The sequence below is a fragment of the Maniola hyperantus genome, chromosome Z (assembly GCF_902806685.2).
Source record: "Maniola hyperantus chromosome Z, iAphHyp1.2, whole genome shotgun sequence".
Classification (NCBI taxonomy): domain Eukaryota; kingdom Metazoa; phylum Arthropoda; class Insecta; order Lepidoptera; family Nymphalidae; genus Maniola; species Maniola hyperantus.
Genome location: NC_048564.1, coordinates 3,101,799 through 3,120,412, shown reverse-complemented (window position 1 = coordinate 3,120,412; position 18,614 = coordinate 3,101,799). Strand labels below are relative to the sequence as shown.

General features: G+C 39.9%; 1 protein-coding gene across 2 annotated transcripts in view; it reads left to right on the top strand.

The window, feature by feature from the left end:
- The first annotated feature begins 4,432 nt into the window (after positions 1-4,432).
- Positions 4,433-18,614, top strand: part of LOC117995311 (protein bric-a-brac 1-like) — a 387,354-nt gene continuing 373,172 nt past the window's right edge. For both annotated transcript variants that reach the window (XM_034983310.2, XM_034983309.2), the window contains exon 1: positions 4,433-5,152. In XM_034983310.2, the coding sequence (XP_034839201.2) occupies positions 4,502-5,152 (651 nt within the window). In that variant the 5' untranslated portion in view covers positions 4,433-4,501. The remainder of the gene's footprint in view (positions 5,153-18,614) is intronic.

Sequence of the window (18,614 nt, the reverse complement as noted above, 5' to 3'; positions counted from 1 at the left end):
AACGTAAAGGTCTATTAAATATACCTACAGGGTAATTCCTCAAAAACCGTTACATAGTTTCACTCGTAACTTTATAAACCGCGCTGGAACTAATATTTGCCGAGTATATTTATAAAGACGTTTAATTGCCCGCGGTAACGTTTCCCGGTAAACGTTGCATTTGTAATGTGCCGACAACCGGATACTTTACCTTATTGTGGTATTTAGATTTTAGACACACGTCCTTATAATACTTACAGCCAGATTTGAATATATCTATTATCAGATACGATATTATGACGCCCGCGACTTCGTCCGCGTGTACCTATTTAGGTTTTCAGGGCCCCTTAATCGAAGGGTCTCATTCTCTCGCAAGCTAAATCCTATAGATGTACATATTTGTCTCTTTTTAGTGTTGGTTTTTCGTTTCATCGAGCTGCAAATCACAACGGTAGGTATGTACCTGAGTACCTACTAAAGAAGTTTTTAGTTTCGTCACGAGTCATTATTGGTCTGGCTCTTGCCGAGGGCACTTCTCAATAGACACTGTGTGTCGTAGGTAGGTACTGTGTTATTGTTATTGGTAAGTATTGTTATTGTTGTTGTTACCTGTGTGGTTTCTGTTGTTAGAGGTTATAGTATTAGTGGTGGTGTGGCTAGGTTAGCTGGTTGGTCTGGGACCGGTATGGGTATGGAGGAGCTGGTTTAGGTAGGGACCTAGGTAGGCTTAGATAGTGTTGTCTAGTCTCGTTGGAGAAGTTGTTGTCATGACTCATAAATGAGGGTTGCTGTAGTTATTGTTGAGAGTAGTTTGTGTTGTCTCTCGTAGTGCGAGAATATTATCAGTGCGCCCACGAAGGCTCGGTTAAATCTAATACGTTGTTATCCTGATTTATCCAATTAATCATCATCATCATCATCTTCATGAAGGCAGGCCAATCTCCTACATATTAGTAGTTAGTAGTACAAAGACGTTAAATTGCTCACGGTAGATAACGTTTCCCGTGCATTTGTAATGTGCCGACAGCCGGATACTTTACCTTATTGTGGTACCTACTATAATATGATGCCCACGAATTCGTCCGCGTGGATTAAGGTTTTTTGAAATCCCGTGGGAACTTTTTAGTTTTCTGGGATAGAAAGTAGCCTATGACCTTTCCCGGGATGTAAGCTCATCATTTTGGCGTCAGCCGAAATAAAAATATAGGTATCTACCTACCATCAGCTCGAAACTTCAGTTTAGTGCTAATGTCACGAAAATGGCGCATTAGCAATTTGTGGGCTCTTAGGTACCTACCTATACAATAAGAAAGTCACAAGTAGGTAGTTAGGTAAGTAGGTATCTCTCTTAAGTTATTTACTGTCTAAACGCGATAAGAGATGGCGCTACCTCCAATAAGAAACTAATCAAGGCAATGCGTCGCTTCGTTACACTGTAAACATGCTAATTTACGTATGACTTTTTTATAACTTAATTAATAACGTGCGAGCTACTAGAGCTTATAGACGAAGAGCAGACGAACAATACTGTAGGTAGGTCCTACAGAGCAAATAGAAGAAGCGGTCGGCACACCTATCTGCGATGCAATCCACGCGGCAAGAAACAGAGGGAAATGAAAAAACATCGTGGCAAAGATTGTATCCAAGGGGAGGCACGATCCTCAAAATTGAGGGAGCTACACAGGAAAAAGAAGTCTATGTCGTTGAGACCGACAAAACGTCATACCTATGTACAGTACCCGTAGTAGGTAGGTATACCTAAGATTTTACGTCTCACCAAACGTTGAATTCGAGAGTCGAAATAATTCCGCGTTATAGTAAACTGGATATTAAACCTCAATAGCTATAGAGCCTCAATAGCTCAACCGGTATAGGAGTGTACTGAAAACCGAAAGGTCGACGGTTCAAATCCCGCCCGTTGCACTATTGTCGTAAGTACCTACTCCTAGCACAAGCCTGACGCTTAATTGGAGAGGAAAGGGGAATATTAGTCATTTAATATGGCTAATATTCTTTTATACAAAAAAAAAACAAAAAAAAAACACCTTGTTTTAAAGCTCAAGTTTGTCTACACATCTACAGCCAGCGCTCCAAGTGGAAACATTGCGAAATTAAAATCAGTGGCATTGAATTTTTGACTTCAATTCAAGGCTCTTTAGGTCCATTTTACTTTGATGTTATTGTGCTTCGACTCTCAAATTCTAGCAACGTTTGGTGAGACGTAAAATCTTATACCTACTTACTATAACCCTCTAACAAATAAACCTGGAATAGCGGTGGAATAGTTATACTCTGTTTTGTCTTTTGCCTTCAAATGTCAAATTACTGATGACAGAGAAAGACAAAACAGAGTAAAACTATTCCACCGCTATTCCAGGTTTATTTGTTAGAGGGTACGGGTACAGGTAGATATGAGTGATAGGGACAACGCTCTACAAAGCTGAAATGACATTCTAAAGGCCGATTTACATTACTTTCTGTCGCGTACTGCTAAGTGACGTGTGGTGACGTTCTCAGAACTTTCCAGCATCTCTGCGACTACGACTAGAGGTTACGATTTAGACCAGTTTATGCTACAATTTAATTTGACGACCATCGCGTGACCAACTGTTGTCGTCACATACCTTTATGAGTGATGTAAAATAATGAAAAAATACCGGACGAACGTTTTTATGCGCCGTGTTTGATTTAGAGTCTCTGTGTTTTATGATTATGATACGTTGTTAATGTTAAACATGGAATGTATCTACCTATTGAGCCTGTCTAGTGAAAGCTGACAGTTCAAAACAAAAGAACGGTCAAGTGCCAATCGGACTCGCACACGAAGGGTTCCGTACAAGTAGGTATAGGTACTTAGGTACACACCTACCTACTTACCTAACTCTTTTATTCAGAAGTCAGAACAGTGCAAGTTAGTGACAGACTGCGCCATTCTACCCCTAAGTAGGTACCTATTTAATTATGACCTGATTCAGTAAATTAATTTTTCGTGAACAGATTTTATCTTTTTTTAGGTACTTACCTACCTCAAAAGGAAAAACGGAACCCTTATAATTAGGATCACTTTGTTGTCTGTCTAGTCTCTCTGCCTGTCAAGAAACCTACAGGGTACTTCCCGTTGACCTAGAATCATGAAATTTGGCAGGTAGGTAGATCTTATAGCTGACATTTGGAGAAAAATCTGAAAACCGTGAATTTGTGGTTAAATCACACAAAAAAAATTAAATTGTGGTCATGAACCAATAATTAGTATCTATTTTCAATTTTCTAAGTAAGATAAGTAACTATATCAAGTGGGATATCATATGAAAGGTCTTCACCTGTGCATTCTAAAACAGATTTTTATTTATTTTTATATATCATAGTTTTTGAATTATCCTGCAAAATGTCGAAAAAATACGACTGTAGTACGGAACCCTCATTGCGCGAGCCTGACCCGCACTTGGCCGGTTTTTTGGTGATGTAACCACAAATTCACAAATTTAGGTACTTGTACCTACCTACCTATAAGATATCTACCTACCTAACCTACCTACCACATTTCATGATTCTCGGTCCACAGGAAGTACTTAAGTACTTAGGTAAGTAGGTAGGTAGGTAGGTACCTAGGTACTTACCTACCTAAGTAGGTACTTCCTGTTGACCAACTACCTAGGTAGGTAGGTACCTACTTAAGAATAAAATTATGTGAATATCCTATAGGTAGTAGGTAAGTAGGTAATGTAGGTACATCGACACTTAGAAGCAGATAGCAGATATGTAGAGCGTTGTCCCTGTCATTGAGACCAACAAAACGTCATTTACTTTAAGTAGGTAGGTACAAGTAGGTAGGTTCTACAAAGCCGAAATAGGTAGGTAGGTATCATTCTAAAGGCAGATGTTCATTACTTACTTTCTGCCACGTACTGTACCTAGGTTTAAAGGTAGAGCCATCCTATAATCTCATATTGTGAAAAGGATGGCACTAACTTTAGACTAGGTAGGTATAGTTTAGAGATTTTGTGCAACCTTCCTAAGTAGAGTACAAGCAACAGGTAGGTTTCTTCCACAAGGCATCCTTCCATGCAGGCATACCTAATCTACGTTGAAAAAAGTTGGTGCCTAGGCAGGTAGATAGGCAAGGCAGGTAGGTACTAAACTGGAAATAGATAAAAATATTGAATTGGATTCATAAGTTGTCAATATTATGCATGTACCTTACCTATTGTACTATAAAGACGTTGGCTCGTTGGCACGGAGCTAGAGCCGGGCGGCAGAGGGCGTGCTCGCGCTGCACGTCGTGCGGCGCGCGGGCGTGCTCGGCGTGCGCGGGCGCCGCGGGATCGATGCGGGCGCGGGCGGGGCGGGGCGGCGCCGAGGGCGGGGCGGGCGGCCATTCGCTTGCGGCGCGCCCCGCCCCCGGCCCCGCCCGCGCGCCCCGCCGCCGCTCGCTGCTGCTCAGTGGCTCGCGAGTCGTCGTCCGCAGTGCTCGCGTCGCGTTTCATTTCCGCGTTGTTGCAGATGCGATCTCGCCGCCGTTAGCATGCCGGCCGAGGAGGAACCCGCGGCGATGGACGGCCGGGACGCCGCCGACGGCTCCCCGCAGCAGTTCTGCCTGCGCTGGAACAACTACCAGGCCAACCTCGCCACCTGCTTCGACCAGCTGCTGCAGACCGAGTCCTTCGTGGACGTGACGCTCGCGTGCGAGGGCCGCAGCCTCAAGGCGCACAAGGTGGTGCTGTCCGCGTGCAGCCCCTACTTCCAGACACTGTTCATGGACAACCCGTGCCGGCACCCGATCATCATCATGCGCGACATCAAGTACTGCGACCTGAAGGCCGTGGTGGACTTCATGTACCGCGGCGAGATCAACGTGTCGCAGGACCAGATCACGGCGCTGCTCAAGGTGGCCGAGATGCTGAAGATCCGCGGCCTGACGGACGTGAGCGGCGAGCACGCCGTGCTGCGCGCGGGCGGCGGCATGGAGGCGCGCGCCGCCAAGCGCCCGGGCAGCCACGAGGCGGAGTCGCCAGGCAAGGCGCGGCGGCGCTCCGGCGAGCGCGAGGCGCCCAGCCCGCGCGCCTCGTCTGCCGAGCTGCTGCACGCGCCACCCGACGCGCCCGCGCCCGCACTGCACGCCGACGACGTTGACATCCGCCCCGGCATCGCCGAGATGATCCGCGAGGAGGAACGGGTGAGTCCGCTCCGCACGTCCGCACCCCCGCACTCCCGCACTCCGCACCCCGTACCAAGCGCTTTTCCCGCCGCTCTCCCCTATTTCGCAAACTTTTGCAATTAGTGTGCTTTTATTTTTTTGATGTTTTGTATCGAAGCTACACACCCAACGCCGCCGCGCCGTTTAGAAATAGGTAGATGGATATCATCATTTACGGATTTTGATACAGACCTAGGTATAGGTACCTACATCTTCTGTACGGATGTTTAATAATTTATTTAGGTCCCATCCCAGGTCTATACACTAAGTAGGTACTTAAACTCTAGGCGGTGAAATAAGTAGGTACATAATAATAAAACTAATCAAGTGCAACTAAATTAACTTACAAAATATGGAAATAGGTAGAGTAGAAGATAAACTCGGTTTAAACGATTTGATATAGGTTTTTTTAATTTTTTACACTTTTATTTTACTTTTCATACCCTATTTTACAATAATACGTTTAATCTATTATTTAAGCGAGCGATTTTCAAATATGACAAATATTATTTTTGTTTAGCAATTCCATACGCGCTGCTTATCTCCACCTAGGTATGACAGCCAGCCTATCTAGCCTGCCTGCGGTTCTTACTAGGTACCTACCTACTAATAAAAATTAATTTCAACATTTTAATTATTAATAGATACAATAATACGAAATTAAGGTTTCCGTGCCTAAAAATTACTCTTTTAAACATTTTTTAAAAATTAGTATTAATAATAATTTACTTAATTTTAATAATTAGCATTTACTTAATTAATTAACCGTCAATTTAAATAAATAGAGAACTAGGTAGAATTCATATAATATTGAAGGATCCGCATTTGTTTTAGGCAATAATCAAAATAAATTCGACTCTAATTCTTTGTCATAAGACTGAGATCGCTGTGAGAGGGTTAAGAAGCTCAGCTGTTAGGTGAGGTAGGTTCGTAACATTGTCTCACCCTTCACCGCGCCTTAAGGCACGAACAGACGTGCAATTTATTTGCTAAGCGACAATTTTAATATAGATGTAAGACCAATGGGTCTTGAGTAAAAGCTGTGATAGCCTAGTGGTTAAGACGTCCGTCTCCTAATCGGAGGTCGGGGATTCGATCCCGGGCGCGCACCTCTAACTATTCGGAGCTATGTGCGTTTTAAGTAATTAAATATCACTTGCTTTAACGGTGAAGGAAAACATTCATGCCTGAGGCGCCATCCTATTGTCATCGCTCGTGCGTTCAAACAAACTGTGTTCTACTGAATATCCTATTGAAGATCGCGCGATCATGCGATGCGTTCATATTGTATTTCATCGCACGATGAAATCGCATCGCATCATCACACGAGCGATGACAATAGGACGGCGCCTGAGAGTTCTCCATAATGTTCTCAAAGGTGTGTGAAGTCTGCCAATCCGCACTTAACTATCCTAACCTTAATTAAATTAATTAATTAAAATAAATATACCTACACAGTAACTTTATTGGCCCACCCAGGGATTCGAACCCGGGACTGCAGCAGAATTAGTTAGCTACTAGTTTATTATCGAAGCCTACAAATATGGAGGAGCTCCAATGATATAATATACTTACAATATAATATTATACTTATGTAAAAGAGAAATAGATATGACTGTTATATAGTGCATATCTACCTAAGTATGTAAAGTGATAACTTTGAATTAGGAGACTTGGTTCACATAATATTTTGTAGAACCCGAGCGCTATCTTTTTTCTACTCTCGTGGGTCTATATCTTCTCTATTTACTCATCGCCGAATCATATACCTACCTACACTGAGGTATATGAACGTAACATCTACGGTTGGTATAAAGTACAATAATATACCATTACCATATTATAATGTACCATTGCGGAACTTTTATATCCATAGTCGCCTATCTGAATTGAAAATAATTACCTCAATTTAATCTTTACTTTACATTTCCTATATTATCCGTTCATCGTAAATTGACTCATGAGTAATATAAATAAATAAAATAAAAATCTTTTTTATTCGAATAAACTTTTACAAGTACTTACGAATAGTCGGATGCATCTACCACTGGTTCGGAATGACTTTCCTACGGAGATGAACCAGCAAGAAACTCGGCGGTTGCTCTATTCAAATATTTGATATAGGTACATGATTATGCCATGTATAAAATAGTATTTGCAGTCTTGTGCGTTGCTGGAACGAGCTGCAGGTCAAATCCACGCTCTTTTATCATTTAGATAATCTTCAATTGTGTAATATGCTTTTTTCAGGGGCATATTTTTAATAGATTTTTTAAACTTGTGCAAAGGTAAGTCCAAAACAGTTTGCGGGATTTTATTACAAAAGGTAATACCCATACCCACAAATGACTTCTGGACTTTCCTGAGGCGGAAGGTAGGAGCCGCAAGCTTGTCTCTGTTTCTAGTTAGCCTATTGTGTAGATCACCAATTTTCTTGTAACTAAGAATATTTTGTCTTACAAAAATTATGTTATTATAAATATATTGAGAGGCTACAGTAAGGATATCTATTTCCTTAAATTTCTCTCGAAGGGAATCGCGTGGTCTTAAGTTATAAATTGCGCGTATTGCCCTTTTTTATAATACAAAAATTCTCCCAATATCTGCCGCTTTACCCCATATTAAGATTCCATAAGACATAATACTATGGAAGTAAGCAAATATGTTGGCACTATTGCTTTATCTGCTTACTCCTTAGCACTTAGGGTTTATTATTGTGTGATTTGCAATGGTGCCAACATATTATTATTACTTACGCGTCAAGTTACGATGAACGGATAATGTTAAAATCGCTAGCAAAACTTTAATTTTTTTTCCTACCATGAAGCACTATATACCTAATGGCAGCTTTATAGAATAGAATAGAATAGAATTTATTTTATTCAAGTAGACTTATTACAAGTGCTTTTGAATCGTTAACTAGTTTAATTTACCACTGGTTCGGAATGCCGTTCCTACCGTGAAGAACCAGCAAGAAACTACTTATTGCTACTAACATCTAGTCTATAGGCTAATTAGTAGATAATATTATTCTAGCTTAAACTTCTACTTAGGTATGGTTAATTTCTAAATCTAATTTAAACTCCAAAAACTATCCTTAGTTTATTCTAATATGTAGGTACCTACTTACAGTTCACTATATTCTTGTGACCTAGATAAAAATTAAGTAGCACACGCACTATTACACAAACGTTGCACTTAGATGAACTTATTAACACTAATTCGAACGGCTTGGTTTTTTTGAGCCTCCTTTTGATGTCCATGTTATCTAGAAACTTCACAGCCTCCACATGATGGCGAAGTCGATGTTGGTGAGCTTCAGAAACCTTTAAATAATAAAAATAAAATAAAAGCGCGCGCTCGCGGCGTCTGATTTTGCCCTTAGTTTAGTTCGGTCACGCCGCGTCGTCGTCGGTAGGACGGTGGATATTCTTTTATTTGCTGTGTAAATATTTTGCCCAGTGAAAAAGGGTCCTAACATTTTTTGTTACGTGACGAACAATTGAGTCTTGGACTGTAGCAATAAAATTATGTGATTTTTTGTATGGCGGTAGTTTATGAGGCTAGAGTTCATTGTTAAAGAGAATATTTAAAAAAATTGAATTTTCGTTATTATTAACATAATTAGATAATTATAGGTATTCTATTTATATTTGTTAGTATGTTAATCAGCAATGTGTGTGTGTGTGTGTATGTGTGTGTGAGCGTGTGCATGCGTGTGTGTATAAGCACAGAATATACCTACTTAACTTATAATATACCTAAGCGTTTAATATTTCTATATAAATGTATGCGTTTGTAGGTAGGTATTTGTGACGCACACTATGGTAGCAAAATTTTATATTTCGAATAGGTAACAACAGCTAGGTACATTATATACCCATTGTTCTTTAATGTAAGAGTAATTTAGTATTTGCGAACTAAAACTGGGTCTTTCTAACAAAAGGATATTGTTCCGCCACAATTAGCATTGCAATAAGCATAGATAAGTGAATGTTTGTGCTATTGAGTTTAAAATTAACAGCGTTTCGAAAAATTGTACTTACCTAAACTGTTAACAATCGCTTTTGAAGTTTTAGTTTTATGTTCCCTTTATTTTTTAGGGTTCCGTACCTCAAAAGGAAAAAAGGAACCCTTATAGGATCACTTCCTTGTCTGTCTCTCTGTAGTGTCTGTCAAAAAACCTATAGAAACTTTTAGCCGTTGACCTAGAATCATGCAATGGGATTTTTAAAATACTGGTAGATAGATACTTATTCTGAGCACAACTAAATTTTAGAGCATTCGCATCCTCTTCTTAATAATATAATATGAAAAGGACAGACATAGTTTGACAGTTTTAAGTTTAATTTAGAGCCGTCTAACATCGTGACTTTAGCTGCCAGTCGCGAGCGTATCGCTTAAGTAGCGTGCACTAAAATTTAGTCTTTTTAAATGTAAAATATATAAATATGAAGCTGACAGAAGAATTCAGCTGGGCTGGGCAGCATTTTCAAAGCTACGAAAGGTCTTCGAATCGTCGATACCGCAAAGCTTAAGACTAAGGTCTTCAACGAGTGTGTCCTGCCTGTGATGACGTATGGAGCGGAAACGTGGACACTGACGGTTGGCCTCGTCCACAAACTAAAAGTCGCTCAGCGCGCTATGGAGCGAGCTATGTTGGATATCACTCTCAGGGATAAAATCCGGAACGAGGAAATTCGCAGAAGAACAAAAGCGGCCGACATAGCTCAAAGGATTAGCGCGCTGAAGTGGCAATGGGCAGGACATGTTTGTCGCGGAACCGATGGCCGATGGGGCAGACGTGTTCTGGAGTGGAGACCGCGTACCGGTAAGCGCAGTGTAGGACGACCCCCCGCCCGCTGGACCTGAAGAAGTTGGTGGGGAGTGGTTGGATGAGGAAGGCGGAGGACCGTGTTTGGTGGCGCGCTCTTGGAAAGGCCTATGTCTAGCAGTGGACGCAAACAGGCTGATGGATTGGATTGGATTGAAATGTAAAATTCATGTTCCGTCCTTTTTTAGCAATATTAAAAAGAATATAATGCAGATACTCTTAAATTTAGTTTTGCGAAAAACAATAGAATCAGCGCCACTGTAAAACTTACGCGGACGAAGTCGCGGACATCGTCTACTACATATCCAATCCAATCCAATCCATCAGCCTGTTTGCGTCCACTGCTGGACATAGGCCTTTCCAAGAGCGCGCCACCAAACACGGTCCTCAGCCTTCCTCATCCACCCGCTCCCCACCACCTTCTTCAGGCCATCGGTCCAGCGGTCCACACTGCGCTTACTACATAGTTCTTTATAAATTATGAACTAGGTACATAAAAGAGGGAGTAAAAAACCTGCGCCTATTTCGTTTCCGAAACTCGTAGTTAGAATATCTAATAGGCTTTAGAAAGAGCGCCAATTAATTTTTCATTTGCTTTGCATGTAAAAGTAGTGAAGTGACTTTTGAAAGTTTAAAAGCGACTATTTCGATGTCGTTTGTCTGCTTGACAAGGTACTGTCTCTGGGACGAGTTGAAACATGTAGCTACTTACAAATTAGGCACTAGATGATGCCCGTGACTTCGTCCGCGTGGGGTTAGGTTTTGAAAAATCCTGTGGGAACTCTTCAATTTTCCAGGATAAAAAGAAGCTTATTTCCTTCCCCGGGATGCAAGCTATCTCTGTACCAAATTTCGTCAAAATCGGTTGAATGGTTGAGCCGTGAAAAGCGAGCAGACAGACAGACAGACACACTTTCGCATTTATAATATTAGTATGGATGTGTGTAAACAGCGGTGTGGTTAAGACGTCGGTTTTCGGAGTCGTGGAAGTAGGTACCTACCCAAACCTGTACCCGTAGTACAAGATTTTACGTCTCACCAAACCAAACCAAATTCGAGAGTCGAAATACTTCCGCGTTACAGTAAACTGGATCTTAAATACCTTGTTTTAAAGCTCAAGTTTGTCTACACTTCTACAGCCAGCGTTCCAAGCGGAAACATTGCGAAATTAAAATCAGTGGCATTGAATATTTGACTTCAATTCAAGGCTGTTTAGGTCCATTTTACTGTAACGCGGAAGTATTTCGACTCTCGAATTTGGTTTCGTTTGGTGAGACGTAAAATCTTGTACTACGGGTACAGAGCGTGGTTTTCTAGTTTTTAACCGACTTCAAAAAAAGGAGGAGGTTCTCAATTCGTCGGAATCTTTTTTTTTTTTTTTTATGTATGTTCCCCGATTACTCGAAAACGCCTGGACCGATTTTGAAAATTCTTTATTTGTTTGAAAGGGTATACTTCAAAGTTGGTCCCATTTCAATTTGGTGAAGATCTGATGAACATCTTCGAAGATAGATAATGGAACTCCTCAACGGATAAGAGTAAATTGCTCGCGATCAGTGTAATAGCTTAGTAAACAGTAGATTTTTAACCAGTCATAGCATAATTCCATGGGGTCACTAAAAATTGTGAAATAAATTTTTTTTACAAAAAAAATAAAAACCGACTTCGTTACACAAACACTAAAAATTGAAAAATAATTTAATTTATTACCGAATATATTATGTATACAAGAGTTAATATAGTTCCATAAAAATATTTTTTGGGGTCGGTGCCAATGAGGTGCCATTGTGGAGTCCCATAAAAATATGAAGTCTAGACGATTCGCGCAGCTAAAGCTAATTGGCACCGGCACCAAAAAGTATTATTATGGAACTATATTAACTCTTGTATACATAATATATTCGGTAATAAATTAAATTATTTTTCAATTTTTAGTGTTTGTGTAACGAAGTCGGTTTTTATTTTTTTTGTAAAAAATTTCTATATAAATTTGTAAGTACTTAGTTTTACAGTTACACGGGGTCAAAGCTTTACGTACTTACCTATAGGTACCGTACAGTACCTACCCGGCAGAAAGTAATGTACATCGGCCTTTAGAATGACCATTCGGCTTTGCAGAGCGTTGTCTCTGTCACTCATATCTACTTATATGACGCTTTATCGGTTTCAACGACAGAGACAACGCTCAACAAATCTGCTATCTCCTTCTAAAGGTTTACAAATCTTTGAGATGGTATAATTTTGAAACTAAATTTCTAGAACATGTCTACAAAATTCCATCGAGTTTCATTGGCTAATTTTTAAATGACAACTAAACTGCGTTTGTAAGTACTTAGAGCCCTGGGGAGCGAGTTAGGGGTGGACAGTAGGTAGGTACGTACCTACGCGGTAGAAAACATTGCATATCGACCTTTTTAAAGAGATAGCGATTTCGTAGAGCGTTGTCTCTGTCGTTGAGACCGACAATACGTCACATGAGTGACAGAGACAGCGCTCTACAAAGCAGAAATCTCATTCTAAAGGTCGGTGTACAATATTTGTTGCCGGCTAACGTATACTTACCTAAGACTGTAACAATATCAAATACGTGACTTACGGCATATTAAAACATATGCCACAGCTATAAAAATATTAAAATAAACAATACTTCATTAGTAAAGCTTTATAAGCGTGAAAGAACACGTGCGACGCGCATTTCAATTAACCTGCTTAATTAAAAAAGTAAGAAAAAAATATAGTATTAGGCTAGTGATTAATTCGCGATAACGCTATTTATTATAGTAAGTACCTATGTACGATTAATCCTAACGTCTATTTGATTGGACTGATTAGTTGATAGGTAAGTACATAAATAAACTGGAAAAGTTTTATTACTTTTTTTTTATATAGAGATAGCGAGCAAACGAACAGGCGGGTCACCTGATGTTAAGTGATTACCGCCGCCCATGAACATTTGCGGCACCAGAGGAACCGCCGATACGTTGCCGGCCTTTTAGGAATTTGTTGGTCCGCCCCTTGAGTAGCTCCATGTTTTAATCTAGAACACCGCCGATGGGAGTTGGTTGCATGTGCGTGAAAAGAAGAAGCTGGCACAGCGGACGGTCGAAGTCCTTACTGTACTTTTTTTTTTAAAGAATATTAGCCTTATTAAATAACAAATACTCCCCTTTCCTCTCCAACTAAGCGTCAAGCTAGTTGTGCTAGGAGTAGATACGACAATATTGCAACGGGCGGGGTTTGAACCGTCTACCATTTCGTCGATCACCACGTTGTAGGGGTTTCAGTCCACTACTTTACCCGTTGAGCTATTGAGGGCTGAGGCTCTCTTATTAGCTAGGCAAAGTGTAATTCGACATACAGTACGCGGCAAAAAGTAATGTACGTCGGCCTTTAGAATGACATTTCGGCTTTTAAAGCGTTGTCACTGTCACTCATACCAATATGACGTTTTGTCGGTCTCAACGACTGAGGCAATGCTCTACAAATCTGCTATCTCCTTCTAAAGGTCGATGCACATTACTTTCGGCCGCGTACTTTACAAAATCGACTACCAGAAATCGTCGTTAATTAGTTACAGCATCATGATTATCGTCTACGTCAGCAGAAATCCTTTGTGGGATCGATTAGGTAGGTAGGTAACTAGTTCCTACCTTTCATGGTGATCAACCCATTGCCGGCTTACTACAGAGCAAAAAGCCCGCTGACAGACAGACACACAGACGGACGGACAGCTGAGGCTTAGTAATAGTAGAATAGGTATATTCCGCGACAGGTTGAGATGTCAATCGGGTCTGAGGCGGGGGGACGCCCTGCACACCCGCGCTTGCCTGCACCGGGTTAGTGTGAGGGCTCTGCGGGTGTGCGTGGCGTTCCCTCCCCGATTGCCATTTCAACCTGTCGCGTACTACTATACTAGGTAGCTACAGTATACTTCGGAACCCTAAAAAGTATCATCATAAATCAGAATGCGATCATGGAAAGTGGTTAGCGTGTTTTTTTTAGTTTTCAAATTATGATTTATTAGACATTGGTAGATACTGATTCTGAGCATACCTACATTTAAGAGTATTCACATCCTCTTCTTATTAATATACTTAATATGAAAAGGAAAGACACAGTTTGACAGTTTAAAATTTAATTTAGAGCTGTCAAACGTTGTGACTTTAGCTGTCAGTAGCGAACCTATTGTTTTTTGTAGCGTGCAAAAAAATTTAAAGCCTTTAAATGTAAAATTCATGTTCCGTCCTTTTTTAGCAATAATAAAAAGAAAAAGATGCAGATACTCTAAATTTAAGTAGTTTAGAGAAAGATAACAGAATCGGCGCCATTACTAACAAAGTGATTGTAATATTAAGATGTAAGTACCTAATAATATGGATTGAATAAAACATAATATGGCATTTAATGAAATTGAATTTCTAATAGCGATGGTTAGACGCATTCGCATGCAGCGGTGTATTTTTTATCGGTTTAGAAACCTATATTTTATTCTCACGCGAAGTCTAATGTTTGTATAAAAAATTATTAATAGCAACATTGTAGTCTTCGTTGAGGCGTGACACTGAAATAATCTAATACTTAGGGTTAGCAGCATTGCCTTATATATATATTACTTCGTAAGGACAGGACCATTGAACAAGCAAAATTGCACCGACTGATTGGTCCTAAAATGTTTATTGCAATGCAACCTCAGTGACGTCTGGATTACAAACGGGTCGTTCATTAGTATCTAAGAGGTGGCGCTGATTTATTTGGTTCCAAAACCGAGACAATTTTTGTTCGCTTGGGCATATCTTGTCATTTATACCTATCGATGGTTACCAGAGGCACTGGTGGGACTTTTTACCCGACTATGTCTAGGCTAGGTTAAGAGATATGTCACCTGCATTCTCATGAATAAAATATTGGACTAAGAGCCGGCGCGTGCCAGAACTTCGTTATTTTATGAATGCTGAAAGTTTATCTGCGTATTGTCCCCAATACACAGGGAGGAACGTTTGTTTGGATGTTTGTTTGGATCATGGTGGCTTTGGGAGATAACAGGTAGGTATCTAATAAAGGTGTGAAACCTTATGTCAAAGTATAAAGTCTAATCCATACTTAATATTGTGATCAACAAAGTGATCCTATAAGAGTTCCGTCTCCTTTTGAGGTACGGAACCCTAAAAATTAGACTTAATACGTTGACGTAAGATTTTTTACACCTTTATTACCTGATGTCTCCCAAGGCCACTATGATCCAAACAAACATCCAAACAAACGTTCCTCCCAGTGTTGGAGACCTACTCAAAAGTCTTGACAGTTGACATGTTCTAAGTACAGAATCCTAACAAGAACCTAAAAGTACTGACACGACATTATTTCCTGATGTCTGGTAACCCTAGTAAACTGTATTTCAAGGTTTATGCCTAGGTACTAAGTCACTTGGTAAATCATCATCATCATGATCAACCCATCGCCGGCTCACTACAGAGCACGGGTGTCCTCTCAGAGTGAGAAGGGTTTTGGCCCTAGTCTACCACGCTGGCCAAGTGCAGATTGGCAGACTTCACACACCATTGAGAACATTATGGAGAACTCTCAGGCATGCAGGTTTCCTCACGATGTTTTCCTTCACCGTTAAAGCAAGTGATATTTTAATTACTTAAAAACGCACATAACTCCGAAAGGTTAGAGGTGCGTGCCCGGGATCGAACCCCCGATCTCCGATTGGAAGGCGGAGGACCTAACCACTAGGCTACCACAGCAACTTGGTAAATAAAATGACAAAAAAATGCATTTTATTGAGTAAAAAGCTGCCTAACAGTCGATTCTTTTTCAAGATTTTTTTAATTTTTCTCTCCGTAAGAACCATCCTCGTACCTACTTCAAAGAATATTATAAAAAAAGAATTAGCGAAATCGGTTCTGTTGTCCTCGAGATTTACGATCAGCAACACATTCAGCGATTCATTTTTAGAGTTCCGTAGCCAAATGGCAAAAAACTGAACCCTTATAGATTCGTCATATTATCTCAGTCCGTCCGTATGTCACAGCCACTTTTTTCCGAAACTATACTGTTGTAAGTAAAGATGTATTCTGTGAACCGCATTAAGATTTTCAGACAAAAATAGAAAAAAACCCATAAATTTTGGGGGTCATACTTAGAATTGAAACTTAAATTTTTTTTTCATCAAACCCATACGTGTGGGTACGACGTAGGGTTCATGATTTCTCGAGCTTATCAATTTCTCGGGTCTCGAGAATTCTCGAGGCTAATTTCTCGGGTCTTCTCGGGTTGTCGAGAAATTAACATTTACGTACGGATTTGCATATTCTTCGGTTCCAATAATGCGATTAATCAACAAATTCAGTGGTTTCCTCTCAAATAAAAGTACCAAAATAATTATAAGACTTTTATTGACAGTCTTCAACATAATTAGCTTCTTTTTCTTAAAGAAAACTAAAAAAATAAGCTATTCTGACATTTGTGACTTATACATATATACAATTACAGCACAAGCACAGCATTAAAAAGAAAAAAATCAACTTAAAACTTCTAGCTTCTTTCTTTTAAACAAAACAAACAATAAACAAAAATTTCAACATGAAAACGTTAACCTTATCCTAACTTATAATTAAATTACAATCACAGCACCATTTTTGGCATGTTAATTAGAAAAAAAAATCAAATGAAATTTTTGCATTTAAAACAAACGGCAAACGCATATCGTTTTATTTTATAATTTCATAGACTCAAATATGATTTCTCGAGTTCTCGAGTTTTCTCGAGCTTGATTTCCCGGGAACAAAGCCCAACGATTTCCCGGGTACTGAACCCTAGTACGACGTCGCGGGAATCAGCCATAATAACGACGTATCCTTGTACATCAAGCGAGCCATGTCAGGTCAAATCTTAAAGTCTGGCTTTGCCGTAGTCGGGTAAAAAGAGCTGAGGAACAATGCTCTAGCTACCTACGCCGGTTGTGATAACGTTAATTATTTTTGTTTCGCTGTGATTCAGAGATTTTGTTTGGGTGAATAAGCGGGTGACGTGAGCGCGAATGACGCAATTTTCTTTAACATAAATACCTACTAATTGATACAAGTATTTTGGAGACTTGCGTGACCAGCAGGGTGATTCGCTAACTCAGTTTCTAACACTGAATGATAGGCACGGCGCTCATTTTTTAATTCGTTGAAGGTTTTCTACGGAAAAATATTTTAATATCACCCAGTGAAGCAGCAATGTACATCTAACCTCGGTGGCTATCATTTAGTGTTAGACACTGAGTTAGAGAATCACCTAGCTGGAAGGAATAGATAAATTAAGAAAAGAAGTAATTTCATTAGTCAGTGTGAATATTATGATAATATAGGTACCTAAGTATAGTAGGTATGCCACAGGTCGAGATGGCAATCGGGGTAAGAGGCGGGCGGACGCCCCGCACACCCGCACGTCACCCGCGCTCGCCCGCACCGGGTTAGCGTGGGGGCTCTGTGGGTGTGCGGTCCGTTCGCTCCGAGATTGCCATCTCGACCTGTCGCGGACTATAGGTACCGTATCTTATATTTGTTTATAAAGAAACAATAGCTTTTGCCCGCAATGCTTGACGTGATTTCTAATAGGTAGATACTAACTATTCTGGAAGAAAGTATAGGTAAAAAAATTAGACTGCTTTGATGTAAGACTTTTTACACCTTTATTACCTGTTATCTCCCAAAGCCACCATGATCCAAACAAACGTTCCTCCTAGTGTTGGGGACAATACGTGGATAAACTTTCAGCTTTTATAAAATAACGAAGGTCTGGCACGCGCTGGCTCTTAGTTACTAACTACAGCCAATGCCTTGAGTAGACTTGAGGAAATTTAGAAATTACAAAATCCCAAATTGATCCAGCAGGGAATCGAATCTGAGACTTCCCACGTAGGTATAAGACAGCATTCACACTGCGCCAGTGAGGTCGAGAGAATAAATTAAATAAGTCCCGATTCGCACCTGAACAATTAGCGCGCTCGCAATAAATTGATATATTATTTTAAAAGCGCGTTAATGAACAAACATAATTACATATTATACTTAATAATGATCATTATGAGAGAGGGCACGAAGAGATAATTCTGCGACGTTATTGACGCTACGAGGGTGTTAACCAAATCAGCGAAAAATATCATTTACTTACAGCTCGTTGTATATTCTGTGCCAACTGCCATTGTATAAACCTACTATTGTGTTTTATTGGCCTAAGCATGTACAATTTTAGAAAATGTTCCAAGATCAAGAACTGGCTATCCTAGCTAGATTTTTAGATCTGTGTTAAGGATAACCAGCCATTTTGTTAAATTTGACATTTCTTTTGTATTGATTCTGACTTTTATATTGCCCTTATATTTCTTAAGTGATTTAATGATGGTGCTATCAATTACTTTTACTGATGATTTGGTAGGTAATAAAATTAAATTTTGTTTTTAAAATGCCCATTGTATTGTAGATTGTACCTAAATAAACTGCTGCACTATCATTGTTCTTGCAATTATGTAAATAAATGATTTGTATTTGTAAAAAAAACACACAAATACTCACACAACTTATTGCGCCACAGGTTTCTTATGCGCTTCTCTATACA